Source organism: Pelobates fuscus, chromosome 1, assembly GCF_036172605.1.
Source record: "Pelobates fuscus isolate aPelFus1 chromosome 1, aPelFus1.pri, whole genome shotgun sequence".
In the NCBI taxonomy this organism is placed as follows: domain Eukaryota; kingdom Metazoa; phylum Chordata; class Amphibia; order Anura; family Pelobatidae; genus Pelobates; species Pelobates fuscus.
The window spans coordinates 89,742,535-89,756,393 of record NC_086317.1 but is presented as its reverse complement, the minus strand read 5'-3'; the positions used below and the strand labels follow the sequence as shown (position 1 = coordinate 89,756,393).

The following is a 13,859-nucleotide window of genomic DNA, read 5'->3' as shown; positions in this document are numbered from 1 at the left end:
TTCTTCTACAAGCAGACAATTCTCCATAATAGTAATATAAAGCAATTTAAAGGGACACTCGTGACCAGTAAAGCACTTTAACTTGCTGAAATGCATTAAGTGTGAAGTGTGTCATCTTTTTTCTTTTTTACAAAAAGTGCACATTTCAATAGAAATTGGCACTTTTGTAAGATAACCTTGTTACACCTTCCTGACCTTCAAGCAGACACCAGGTCCTGTTAGTTCCTGGTTTTTATTTAGCTCAGTGGAGCTAAACTCAAGAGTCAGGCAATTGCCCAGAGCACCTGCCTGTCTGTGATTGGACAGTCACAGAAAGTTTGGGCGGGGTTAGAATGGGAGGGTTTGCACAGGCAGCAGAAAAGAAAACTGCAGCTTTTGCAAACTGTTTTTAGATATAGCCCCCAATGTAAAAAATGCATAATTAAATGCATGTATGTTTTCAGTTGTGACATATCTACTAAACATTGATTTATTTATGTATTGAATTTGATTTGTGCCGTGGAGTGTGCCTTTAAGTGAACTTGTCGTGAAAGGTTCACCTTAATTGATGATAACTACTGAAACAATACATTTTTAATTTATCATACAAATCTATTTATTTAATGTACGATAAGGTGCCCTGTACCATGAAAGGTACAATTTAAAGAGGTAAAATAATTGGGATAATACATTTTTAATTTTGGTGAGGCAAATTTAACCTTGTATGTTGTTGAGAGTGGACAACACTTTTTTGGGAGGGGAAGAAATGAGTTGTACATTCATCAGTTTTCCACATATTACATCCCTGCCCTTGGAGCAGCAACTGTATTTGATCCATGGTCAATATATCTTAAAGGGACACTATAGTCACCGATACCACTTCAGCTCAATCACGTGATCTGGGTGCCAGGTCCATCTAGGATTAACCCTGCCTGCTGTAAACATAACAGTTTCAGATAAACTGCTATGTTTACATAAGGGTTAATCTAGCCTCTAGTGGCTGTCTTCCGCTAGAAGCTTCATAAACTGTACATTAATTTTAAATAAACATGTCTCAAATTAATAAATGCTTCAATATTACATTTAAACACGTGTCTTCAAAATGAATGTAACAGTATTATTTTAAAGATACGTGCTTTAGTGTAATAGATCAAGTAAAGTGCAATGAATTTCCGATTTTCATTTCATACAAACTGGTACCCGCAGATCAAATGTTAAAGGACCACTATAGGCACCCAGACCACTTCAGCTCAATGCTCCATCTAGGTTTAACCCTGCTTGCTGTAAACCTAGCAGTTTCAGAGAAACTGCTATGTTTACCTATGGGTTAATCCAGCCTCTAGTGGCTGTCTCATTGACAGCCGCTAGAGGCGCTTCCGCGCTTCTCACTGTGATTTTCACAGTGAGATGACGCCAGCGTCCATAGGAAAGCATTGAGAATGCTTTGAGGGTGGCGGCACCCTCAGGGCACTATAGTGCCAGGAAAATGAGTATGTTTTCCAGGCACTATAGTGGTCCTTTAACATGGATCGTCCTATGTGTTTAGCTGCACTCATTTCATAAATTGTTAAAGCACATTCTTCAAAAAACAGATTGTTGTGAAGGCTTAGATTTCCATTAGTAGTTAAATGATGCAAACAAATCAGTTGGCTGTCATGTAAGATTTAAATGTTCCTATAATTTGTTCAGGTACGTTATGATGCTCTAATTGCCCATCAGAAGTTGGTGCTGCAGGCACTTTTTGAAAAGTGGGACAATGATGGGTCTGGTTTCCTGGAACTGCTTGAAGTGGAGGCTGTGCTGTCCAAATACAAAGATGGAATGGAATCTGAGTTGATAGACAAAGGTGAGGACAAAGGTTTCTGTTAATTTATATAATCAGAGTGGTAATGAAAGTGGTAGATAGTAACTTTGGATCGGAAAAGCGGTATCATTAAATCCACTGTCAAAATTAATTCTTCTGTTATTTATGTAATAATTTAATATCACTTAGGGTTTGGTAGCAATAGAACATACCAGCATATGGTTCTATTTTTGTACTATTCAGGAAGGGAGTCTTTGAGCTCATCACAGTCCCAACGTGGTGTCTGGAAGTTGTCGGCCTCTGAATTCTGTCGATACATTCAAGACGTGGTTAGCATGTTACCTGGACTTGAAAGTGAGGTGTTTGAAAGTGTGGTGGAATTCCTGACCACCAGTGTGGAACGTACTCAGGTTGAGAAGATGCGAGGGACGTCTCGCAGAAAGTGGCTTCAACACATCCATACAGTAGCTGAAACCAGTGGTGGAAGTCTAGATCCTGTATATAAAGCTATTTTCCAAGCACTTTATAAGGTACACCCCCAAAAATCTGTTCTGAATTGATAATGTATATGAAGGTTTGGCCTCAATAGTCCAGTCTCGTAAATGAGCAGTGGAAAAATGTAAACGCATATAATTAATGCTTTTCATTTTCAAACGTATAATATTTATACTTTACTGGTTCTTTAGCTTCCCAGCCACCTGTTCAGCTATGTTCGCAAAACACATTTACAATGTGCTCTGTTTAACATTTCACTTCTGATTTTTTAATTGCTTTTTACGTGTCTTCCCTATTACAATGACTATTAATTAGCAATTCTATTTTACATTGATTAATAATGGCTCACTTATTATAAACATTGCAGTGGATGGGAAAAGATTAATGGCAGTGGGCAGGCAGAATACAAAACAACTAGCAGACTAGAAACTTATTGCTAATGAAGCATTCTAATGTCATCTTAGAACGCTATGAAATAAATATAAAGTACTTTTCTGGCCAACACTCAGGATTTTAAACCACCCATTGCACAGGGACTGGGAGATTGCACCCTAGCAAATATTTTTATTTTTTTTTATTATTCAAATTGGACAGACTAGCTGATGATGTGGCACAGAGAAAGCCACTTGGTACCATTCTGCACCCTAATTGCACGTATGGCTTCTTCTGAGTCCAGTTAGATGGACTCACTTGTGGTGTAGCTTGGGAAAAGCTGTTCACATTGATCACACTCATTACTTGTTTGGCAAATAGACCTGCAGAGCCCTACAGCAATTTTCATAATCTTTAGAATAATTATAATGAAACCCTTCTTCTACTTATGAAGTAATTTGCTATCAGTCTGTAAATCTCCCATTTTGTGCGTAATGGCATGGCAAGATACAGACACTCTGGTAAGGTGGGTACACAGTGGGGCAGGTAGACATGAGCTGGACCATTTGCCTCCCATGTTCTTCAATCCATGGAATGTTGAAATCAATGTGGACTAAACAGAACTATAACATTTGTATATTGTATACAACTTTTAAGTATGAACTTTTGTCATTTTGTGGAATGATGTTCAAATGAAAAAGACTCTCTGAACACACCATACATTTTCTAACTTTAAGGATGCTGAAGCCCATGGCAACAATAAAAAGATCAGTGCCAGCATCGCCCTTCTGGAGCAGAGCGTAGTAGAGGGAAAGTGGAAAGAGGTTCTACGTTATGTTGCATGTACATCAGATGATGCCTTCTATGTTTTAAATAAAATTTTGCACAGGGACATGGAGAATGTAAGGTAAGATATACCACCAATACTCCTTCAAGCATCACCATTCTGTAACTCCACTCCAAGGCAATCTTCAAAACGTTTCAGGTGTTAAGAGCCTTGGTCAAGCTTGGTCAATAAATGTGCCTGGGATTATATGCAATTTTGTCAAACACAGTATTACAGTGAGGGGAAAAGGTATTTGATCCCCAGCTGATTTTTGAACGTTTGCCCACTGACAAAGAAATGATCAGTCTATAATTTTTATTTTTATTTTATGTTCGAAGTGAGACGCGCAGGTCTCTTCAAGTGTATCGCAACTGAAACACAATCGACATTTTCGGTGAGACTCGCAGGTCTCTTCAATATTATTGTAAGTAGAGCACAACGTGTGCTAGAATAAGGGTGTAAACATAAACAGTTATTTGGGCACGCAGGCCCGCTTCATTGTTGGACTCGCAGGTCCCCGTTCATCAATACCTTAGTGAGGCTTCTAGTGCCTTTCTTGCATTTCCCCCTCGGATAGGTTGTGTATGGCCTCTCATCTGGTGCCTGTGAAAGTGATTAGATCTAGCGTGCGTGTGGCTATGTTACATTGATTGAGAGGGGTGATCAGATAGTATTGTGTCGGTGACCCCCAAGACACTGTGTTTTTTGTGTTGGGTGTCCTTTGGGTTCATGATCCCACCGTTAAGTGGTCAGCCGTGTCTCAGTTCTTTCGGAATGTGGGCCTGCAGCCCAAATATGGTAGGCAAGAGAAAGCTGGGGGGGGGGGGGGGGGGGAGGAAAGAGAGGGGGGGGAGGGGATGCGGGTTATGTGACAGGGTAGGTGGGTAGGATGATGGGATGGGGTCAGTTTTGGGCGTCAGGTCTGTCGGGTGGGTCGTCAGCGTCTAGGCGGGTAGTGAAGTCTACCTGTGTGGTGGATACGATCCAGTGTGTCCATGTCTCCATGTATTTTGTGGTGGTATTAGTCGCTCCCGAGTGTAGTTCTTCTATTGTTCTAAGCTCCTCTATTTGGTTGAACCATGTCCTGAGGGGAGGGGGCCTATCCTGTCTCCAGAATTGTGGTATGGTTTGTTTGGCTACGTTGAGGATCCTGATGGTCATGGATCTTTTGTATCTGGACCTGGGTATGGTCGTGTGGTGTAGCAACATTGCCGCTGGGTCCAGTGGTGGGGGTGCGTCTGATAATTTTTCTAAGATGGCGTGTATGCCCTTCCAGAATGGTTTAATACTACGGCATTCCCACCATATATGTAGTGTGGTACCCGTTGTCTCCCTGCATCGCCAACATAAGTCTGAGTGTGATGGGTCTATTGCATGAAGTTTATGTGGCGTACGGTACCAGTGGCTCAGTAGTTTAAATGCTGTCTCCTGTGTCTTGGTGAAGGTGGAGCAATGATGAGTGAGATAACAGATTTTTTCCCATTCTGTCTCGGTGAATGTCCTCCCCAGGGCAGTTTCCCATTTGCCTTTGAAGGCAGGGGTCTCTGTCGGAGTCTCCCTTTGTAGCAGTGAGTATATAAGAGATATGCTGTGGGTCAGGGGGTCAGGGTGGGTGCAGTACTCATCGAAGGTAGTCGGGTTCTTAACGCGGGTTCGTCCCCCGGGTAGGGTGTTTATGTAGTTCGATAGTTGTTTGTATTTGAAGGTTTGTAGGAATGTGGGGGGGTGTCCCCTGTCAGGTGCATAAGTGTCTTCCGTCCGGTGTGTGTGTACATGTGGTGTAATCTGGGGATGGGCTGGTGGATGAGGTCTCTGAAGGCGTTCGGGTCGAGGCCTGGGGGGAAGTCATGGTTGTGGGTTAGGGGCAGTAGGGGCGATGGGTGTCGAGTGAGACCGTGTACCCTAGACGCTCTGTGCCATACCCGGAGGGTATGTTGTGCTAACGAGGAGCATCCCCGGCCGAGGCCTCCCCCGGGGCACCACGGTAGGGTCGACACTGGACCAGCTATCTCTGTCTCTTCTACAACCTTCCACAGTTTATGGACGTTGGTCTTAGTCCATTCCATGACTCTCTGTAAGTGCCCTGCTGTATAGTATAGGTAGAAGTCAGGGATGGCCAGCCCTCCCTCTCCTTGGGTAGAGTGAGGGCCTGATATTTAATTCGTGGTCTCGTCCCGTTCCATATGTAATTACCCGTCATCGAGCGTAGGGCATTGAAAAATCCTTTGGGGATAGTTATGGGGAGCGTCTGAAACAGGTAGAGTAGACGCGGGCGGAGATTCATTTTAAGTACCTGAATCCGTCCCACAGTCTATAATTTTAATGGTAGGTGTATTTTAACAGTGAGAGACAGAATAACAAAAAAATAAAAAATCCAGCACCCCAGATGAACTGCCACATTTTCTAAGGAGACTAATGGCTACCATCTACTGTCCAGAAAATAACCATGGAGGGCATATATCGCTTACCGGCAGGATGCAACTCACCTTCCACGGAGGCTAGGGATGTCATCCTGCGCTGTGCCACAACCCAAGATAAAGCAAACATAATGATAGCAGTGAGAGGCAAGACCCCCTGACATTTAAAAATTCCCAATTACTCTTCTTCCAGGATCTAGCAATGGCCACGCTCCACTGGCGGAGATCCCTGCACCACCTAACCGGCCGCTTGAGAACAGCAGGCATACAATACAGATGGGGACCGCCAAGGATTCTAATGATCACCCATAATGGGGCCACCCACAGAGCCACGTCGAAGGCAGATATACCCACTATCCTCACTCTCCTGGAACTCTCAGAATTGCCCAAGACCAAGGACACGACAGGCCTATCCCAGATAGGAGACCCGGCCACTACAAGGCCATTTACTCCCTGCACCCCACACACAGACTGGACCCAGTGATGGTTACATAGAACCATGTTAGTATGGAGGAGCCCCCAACTCCCCCCTAACCCACGCCGTCCTCCCCCTTGGGGCACCCACAATCCTAGTAGCAGCTGAGATCCACTTTGAGTACTCTGCTTTCTTTTTATGAACTTATAAGATGGCTGACTAGCACAAAGCGGGATAAGTTCTGCCTAGTACAATTTTCAATTTTACCGGTACTATTAATCCCAGTTAACTACGATAAGTTACACCTAATGCAACCGCCCTTGGCGACCAACAGTTTCGAGGTGGCCCATAAGACTCTGATTGCCCAAACTGAACAGCCAAGTTCGACCTTGGTAAGCCCCATGTATCCAGGGCCATTATGTGCCCACTGGGACAGATATCGAATGCAACACGATGCAATGTTTCAAATTGTTAATTTCTCGTTGTTGCCTTATACCTTTAATTTTACGTTACTTTATACTGTTTAAACATAGGGTCTCAACCACAATAGGTGCAATACTTGATTGTTAGAATACAGCAAGGGGTCATAAGCCTAGGAGCAAGCTCTTGCATTACTACTGAAACTTGTAACATAACATGGTTAAAAAAGTAAAAATTAGTGCAGTTCAACTTGACAAATACTGTGACATGACTACCCTTGTGCTGTGATGTGATACATCCCCCCGTATGTCAATGTAACTCGTGATATTTCTTAATGCACCTTTAACCCCTTAAGGACAAAACTTCTGGAATAAAATGGAATCATGACATGTCACACACGTCATGTGTCCTTAAGGGGTTAAAATAAAGAATAAAAAAAAATCCAGAAAAACACATGTCAAAAAAGTTATAAATTGATTTGCATGTCAATGAGTGAAATAAGTATTTGACCCCATCGACTTAGTACTTGGTGGCAAGTAATTGGTGTTACCAATTGTTTTCTTGGTGACTATGGTCAAGATCCTCCAGTGTAGTTCTGGGCTGATTCCTCACCATTCTCATGATCATTGAAACTCCACGAGGTAAGATCTTGCATGGAGCACCAGACCGAGGGAGACTGACAGTTATTTTGTGAATAATCGCAACAACTGTTGTTACCTTCTCACCAAGCTGCTTGGCGATGGTCTTGTAGCCCATTCCAGCCGTGTGAGTGTACAATCTAGTCCCTGACATCCTTGGGCGGCTCTTTGGTCTTGGCCATGGTGGAGAGTTTGGAATCTGATTGATTGATTGATTGCTTCTGTGGACAGGTGTCTTTTATACAGGTAACAAGCTGAGATTAGGAGCACTCCCTATAAAAGAGTGCTCCTAATGTTAGCTCGTTACCTGTATAAAAGATACCTGGGAGCCAAAAATCTTGCTGATTGATAGGGAATTAAAATACTTATTTCACTCATTGACATGTTAATCAATTTAGAACTTTTTTGACATGCATTTTTCTGTTTTTTTTGTTGTTGTTGTTATTCTGTCTCTCACTGTTAAAATACAGCTACCATTAAAATTATAGACTGATAATTTCTTTGTCAGTGGACAAACGTTCAAAATCAGCAGGGGATCAAATACTTTTCCCTCACTGTATGTATGCCTGTCTATAGTGTAGTATTTGACTTTCTTAGCTCATTGAGTGATTTGTTCCATTCCCTTCAAATTTCTTTTAAATGAGCAGCATTGGAAATTTTCAACACAAAGTTATATTCCACTTTTAGTGATTTTATGATGTTATGTTAATGCACTATCTTATGTTTGCTGTAGTTTTGCAGCTGTGGACAGTGGAACTCCAGTTCATGTGCCACGTGTTCAATATCATGGTAGTGTCCATTTCTGGAACACCGATCGCCCTGAAGAGGAGAGGAAAGGATCCCTCATTGTGCTCCCTCTCATTGATGCACAGCAACAGGTCTTTGGTACCCTAAGCATCGACACTCTGAGAGATACCCGAGAGCGAAATATCTTCCTTACCCACGAGATTAGCTTTTACCAGGCATGTATCTGTTTCAATGCACATTTCACACACACAAAAGAAAAAAAGAGACATAGTAATTGGTTATAATGCCATAACTCAAAGCCTTTTGGAAAAAGGTGCTTTTACTGGGTATGTGCCACGTGAGCATAAAACAATAACTCAATATTACATAATATGGCACACAAAGGGCTTCATGGGTGATATACCATATACATAGATCTGTAAAGGTTATATTGATATATAAAATGCCAATTATATAGAAAAGTATCCCAGAGTATGAAACGTATAGTGACACAGGACAGTAATGCTACTATAGGAGATATTCTCAACCGTTCAGCACAGCCTAATTTTATACTTCATATAGATACGTGCACTTTGTGTATTTATATAATATGTCACCTAGGTTAGCGATTTGGTCCTTGTATATGTATATTTTACTTTTTAATACATTTGACCTGTATTTCTCTGTATGTATTCTTTAGTTTTATAATCCTCAGACACCCAGTATCTTATTTAGGAACACAGGACAGGATATAATTATTATTATTTTTTTGCAATTAGTATTTTATTGTTGTTTTTCCTTTTTTTTTTTTTTTAATTAAGGGGGGATTACAGAAAAAGGAAAAGGGAAGGGATTACAATAATTTACATAAAAATATCACAAGGCAAACACTCAAAAAAGGTTACCTCAAATTTTCCAAATAACACAATTCCCTTATTTGACTCTTATACTTTTTATCACCTATACTTTCCGAATCTAGAGCTGTCAAATATAATATCTCCAGTTTAATTAAAAACCAGAAAACGTAATTTTAAGATAGTCAAGCTAATTCTTTCTAACAATTATCCTAAGATTTAATTTACATTCTTGTAATATTATTATTAGTAAGGTGTTGTATAATTTCAATATCTTAACATTAAATATAGTTCATAGAAATGAGGTCTGGATTCTACTCTTAAACATTTTTATGTTTGCCTGGTAAAAAAAAAATAATATATATTTGTGGTCAGGGCATAAAGCCGTAGCATTAGTAACATAAGACAAACAGGGAATGGAAAGGTCAGTTGTGGTGTGCCGGAACTGACGAGGTAGTAGGCCTGAAATAAAAGAGGGCCTACCTTATGAAATGCTTATAAAACGAGGTGTGGTTGGTGGGACAACTCGCCAGACCTAAGACGGTAGTGAGAGAAGGGCTGGTGCTCCTTAAGAAAGGGAACCAAGCCCCTACCACAACTTCAGGCCCCGCCTTCCATATACATATATATACATTGTCTCTCTGCATCGAGATTTTCCAGTTTGAATAATATTTGGTTAGTAATTAGCAGCATGTAAAATGTGAACTGAATTTCTTCGCTCTTCACTCTCTAGAAAAATCATAATGTGGTTATGTGGGGAAGATGATTGAAAATAGGACCACCACCTTTTGGCTACATTAGGGCTTAGTTTCCCTATTTTTGTCTGTCTATATAATTGTCTGTCTATTTAATTTGTCTGTCTATATAATATAATTATTTAAGTTTCTTTTTTTTGGTACATTTTATATACACGCAAAGCCTAGCAGACCAACATTCAGTTATCAGTATTTTGTGGGATTGAATTTCCATTATTGTGCAGTCTAAAAAAATACCTCATTTGCTTACCCTGATTTAAAGGACATTTATTGCTTTTTTTTCTTAATTCCTGTAAATAATATCTGTCAATGTTCTGTTTCTTTCAATAACATGTACATGTTTCACTAGGGCATCACAAATATGTTCAGCACAGCATATCATCACATCGAGATGAAGACAGACATTCTACAGCTGGCAAGCAGTGCATTTGCCTGGATCTACAGCCGAGCTCCCAACATTCACATCATCAACACCTACCTCATGGAGCCCAGTATAGAGAAGGTAAGCAGAATGCAGTGCTTCCAAACAGAGGCCAGGAGGCACTGTGCCTATATGGGAATGTACCCGCACATTAAAGAGTAGTGCAATTATAACATTAACAAAATCACTTAAATAATGTGGAGAGATGTATTTATAATTCTTGATTTTCTAGTCACAGGGTTATGTCTTTAGAAACATGATGCACACAGATAACAGCACTGGAGTTTCGGAAATATTCAGTTCTCCAGCCATACTTCGCAGGCGAGATAACCTTTTCAGGTCAGTACTTTTAAAGGGCAGCCATTGGTTTAAACATTGAAAGTCACCTGTAGCTTGACCCTTTTCACCTGATGCCCGACTGATGTTGACTTGATGCACTGTTGCTGTTGATCTGATGCTCTGTTTTCTTTTAAATATATATTTAAAATCCTATTTAATCATGGCACACATTTCATTGGAGGAGGAGAAACAACATTTTATTTAACTATGTTTAATGACAGAAAATGTTAGAGCTTAGACCAATGACTGACAGGGAGCCAAAATGGAGACAATCCTGGCACAGTAAGAGCTAAATACTGTGAATTGGATTTCTACATTTATTTTTGTTTTCATTTTTTACCCATATTGGTAAAGTTAATACAAATTAAACATAATATTAAAAATCACAGGAAATTCTATTTACCCTTTAATTCTGGAGCAAGCATCCCACAGACTAGAGAACTTTTTTACACTTCAGCAATTATGAGCTATGTTTACAAAGCCACCATTGTTTGGTGTTTTAAAAACTGTCTATTTCTTCTGTGGATCATTTTTAAAACTGTTCAGCGTTTCGTTCAAATAGAAGCTTTCCAGCTAAAAATGGGCACATATCACACAGAGAGTCATTCGATAATTCTCTGTATGTTGATCCCAACATTTCATTGGCTGCTGATATCACATGACGGTAATAAAATGGAGAGGTAATTTATGCATGGTCACCCCCAATATGAAAAACTGTCCGATATTCAAGTGGTGATTCCAACTAGTCTTAAAGGGACACTATTGGTACTTGAACGAACTCATGCTCATTTTGGTTTTGTCTCATAGATATGCTGTATTTTTTCTCAATTCTGTTTAGTTTTGATAAAAAAAATAACAAAACATTTTTCACATTTCTCCAGAATAAGCTGCCATATTGTTCCTGGGCTGACATATACATAAAAGCATTGCTCAAATTAATATATATTTATAAAACACTGATATGGTAAGAGCAACCTTTGCTCTGCTGTTCTGCCCCCAGGCTTATGACACCCCAATGAGCGTTTAGTTACACCTCTGGCAGTAGTGGAGTTAATATCACTATGTGCAGCATTTCATAGTGTAGAAATAAGGGAGAGTAGACTGCAATACTCCATTACTGGACTAATATGGCTTCTGAACTATCATGACGCTAGGTTATGAAATCTCTCCTTTGCAATGTGGGGTTTATTCACTTAGTCCTTGGAGATTTTTTTTCCAATTAATTTAATTAGAACTTTTGCAAAGAGGTTGTGCACTCAGCATAGCTCACTGTTTAGTCAATAACCACCATATGCTAACAAGCCATGCTTTCCCTATAGACCAATGATCTCTGGTTCCCAGATGTTGATGGCCTGCAACTCCCAGAAATGTTTGATTGCAGAAGTCAACCAGGGAATCATGAGAGTTGTAGTTTGGTAACACGGGGGAGTGGGAGAGGGTAATGCCTGCTATAGAACATGGCTCTCGCAGTTGAAATGGAAGCCTATGCTGTTCTGGATTTCTATAAGGGTTGGGTTTATGAAGAAAATTGTGTAAAATGTTTAATAATTTCAATCAATAAAATAGTTGTAAGTAAACTTGGGCCTCTAATTTGTTGTGCAGAGATTATCTCTTCAAGTGTGCTGATAGCTCAGAAGTAATCACAACAGATGCCTATGGAGAACGGCATATCGCTGTTCCCATACGTGACTTGGCAGGGCGGGCTGTTGGGGTCTTGGATATCAGTACAAGACAGTGCTGTGAGCTACCAGCCCATGAGTATCAAGACCTTCAAAAGATGCTACAGATGTTGCAGGAAGCCTGCTATGAAATCCTTGAGCAAAAGAACACAGACAGCCAAGGAGAGCCACTCTTAGGTAAGAAGCTTAAGTGCACACCTCAAATTGGCATGGATAGATTTGTGATGAAGGGCAACTGGCAAGCTACTTAATTTTTAGACATTAACATTAAAGGAATACTGTAGCCCTAGGAATACGTTTGTATTGTTTTACTTACCTTTTTTACCGCGTAGCGTTGGGCTCCACTACTGGCCTCGCCTCCTTAGCTGAGATCATCGAGATGGATGATCTCAGCCAATCCAATGGTTTCCCATAACAAAGCATTGGGATGCTAGTGCACATTTGCTGTTCCTGCAGAAGCACCTCTAGTGGTACTAAAAACCTGTAATGAAAACATTGTCAGTCTGCTTAACGGCAACATTTTCAGCGGCAGGATTAAAATCTGGGTGGAGGGGAAGAACACTGCACCCAGATCATTTTGTTGGGTTGAAGTGGTCTGGGCACGTATAGTATCCCTTTAATTCTGTTTTGGCTTATCAGCTATTAGTTATCTGTCTGATCTGAAATAAGAAAATAATAAAATAGCTAACAAAATGACTGCGTTAGGGAAGTATTTAAATCTTACAGTGTCCAAGACAGGTAATCAGTTTGGGACCGACCTTCACTCTTCGTATGGGGATGATGAATGGTGTCAAGTTTCATAAAGTACCTTCATGATTTCAGGGCCCTCATTAAACACCCTGAAGTTGTCTTAGGTTGCTTTGTGGCTAATCCCACTATGTTTAACTACATGCAACATATAGGGTTTCAATACACACATTGTGATTTAAACTGACATTTAACAACAAATTACCTCCTTTCTTACCATATAATTAGATATGATATTTTATATTGCAGTTTTGAAGCAATATATATACTGGCCACTAGATGGTGCCATTGTATATAGAGTGAAACAAAAGTAACGCGCATTTCGATTGTAAAAAAGTCATAAGACAGCTCTACACATGAGCATTGTAATATGACATTCTCCATAATTTTGAACCAATATAATATTTTATTAAGCTCCATAATTTCAGTATGCCAATATCTTGAATGTATTGCTCCTCTCACATGAATTTGAGTCTTTTGATTGTGTACATGTGTGTGTGTGTGGCACGGTGCCTCCTTGAGGATTGCCTGCCACTTTTCCTATCTTCCACTTGCCAATCTGACTTCCAAGCTTCTGGGAAACCAAGGTGGTAGAATTTTGGGGTGGATTTGGCGGCAGGTACTTCCAGCTATGGGGCTGCTTGTGCCCATTTAGTGGGCAGAGTTTGACACAATTGTGAAAGGGGCACCGTGGTAATAGCCATGGTGTGGCAAGAAGGCTTCTAATGAAGTGGGTGGTTCTAGGTTAGCCCAGCCCAAGCATTGTGTTCATACACATCACACTCAGTGATCGACATAATAAGTACACCTGTACATGCACCTGCAAATATTCAATTGTGCAGTGGCAGCTAATTCATAGGAGCAGGTAGGGAGACGAACCCCCACCTGATTTTGTTGCAAAAAAAAAAAAAAAAAAAAACATATCTATTGGCATTGTAAGGACTACTGATAAGTGTGTGTCTGAAAAAACAT

General features: G+C 40.4%; 1 protein-coding gene across 1 annotated transcript in view; it reads left to right on the top strand.

Moving 5' to 3' along the window:
* The window catches only part of EFCAB5 (EF-hand calcium binding domain 5), a 55,950-nt gene that overhangs the window by 26,801 nt on the left and 15,290 nt on the right, over positions 1-13,859 (top strand). The window contains exons 13-19 of the mRNA XM_063450013.1: positions 1,669-1,825; positions 2,027-2,313; positions 3,388-3,557; positions 8,100-8,328; positions 10,051-10,203; positions 10,355-10,461; positions 12,064-12,317. Of these exons, the coding sequence (XP_063306083.1) occupies positions 1,669-1,825; positions 2,027-2,313; positions 3,388-3,557; positions 8,100-8,328; positions 10,051-10,203; positions 10,355-10,461; positions 12,064-12,317 (1,357 nt within the window). The remainder of the gene's footprint in view (positions 1-1,668; positions 1,826-2,026; positions 2,314-3,387; positions 3,558-8,099; positions 8,329-10,050; positions 10,204-10,354; positions 10,462-12,063; positions 12,318-13,859) is intronic.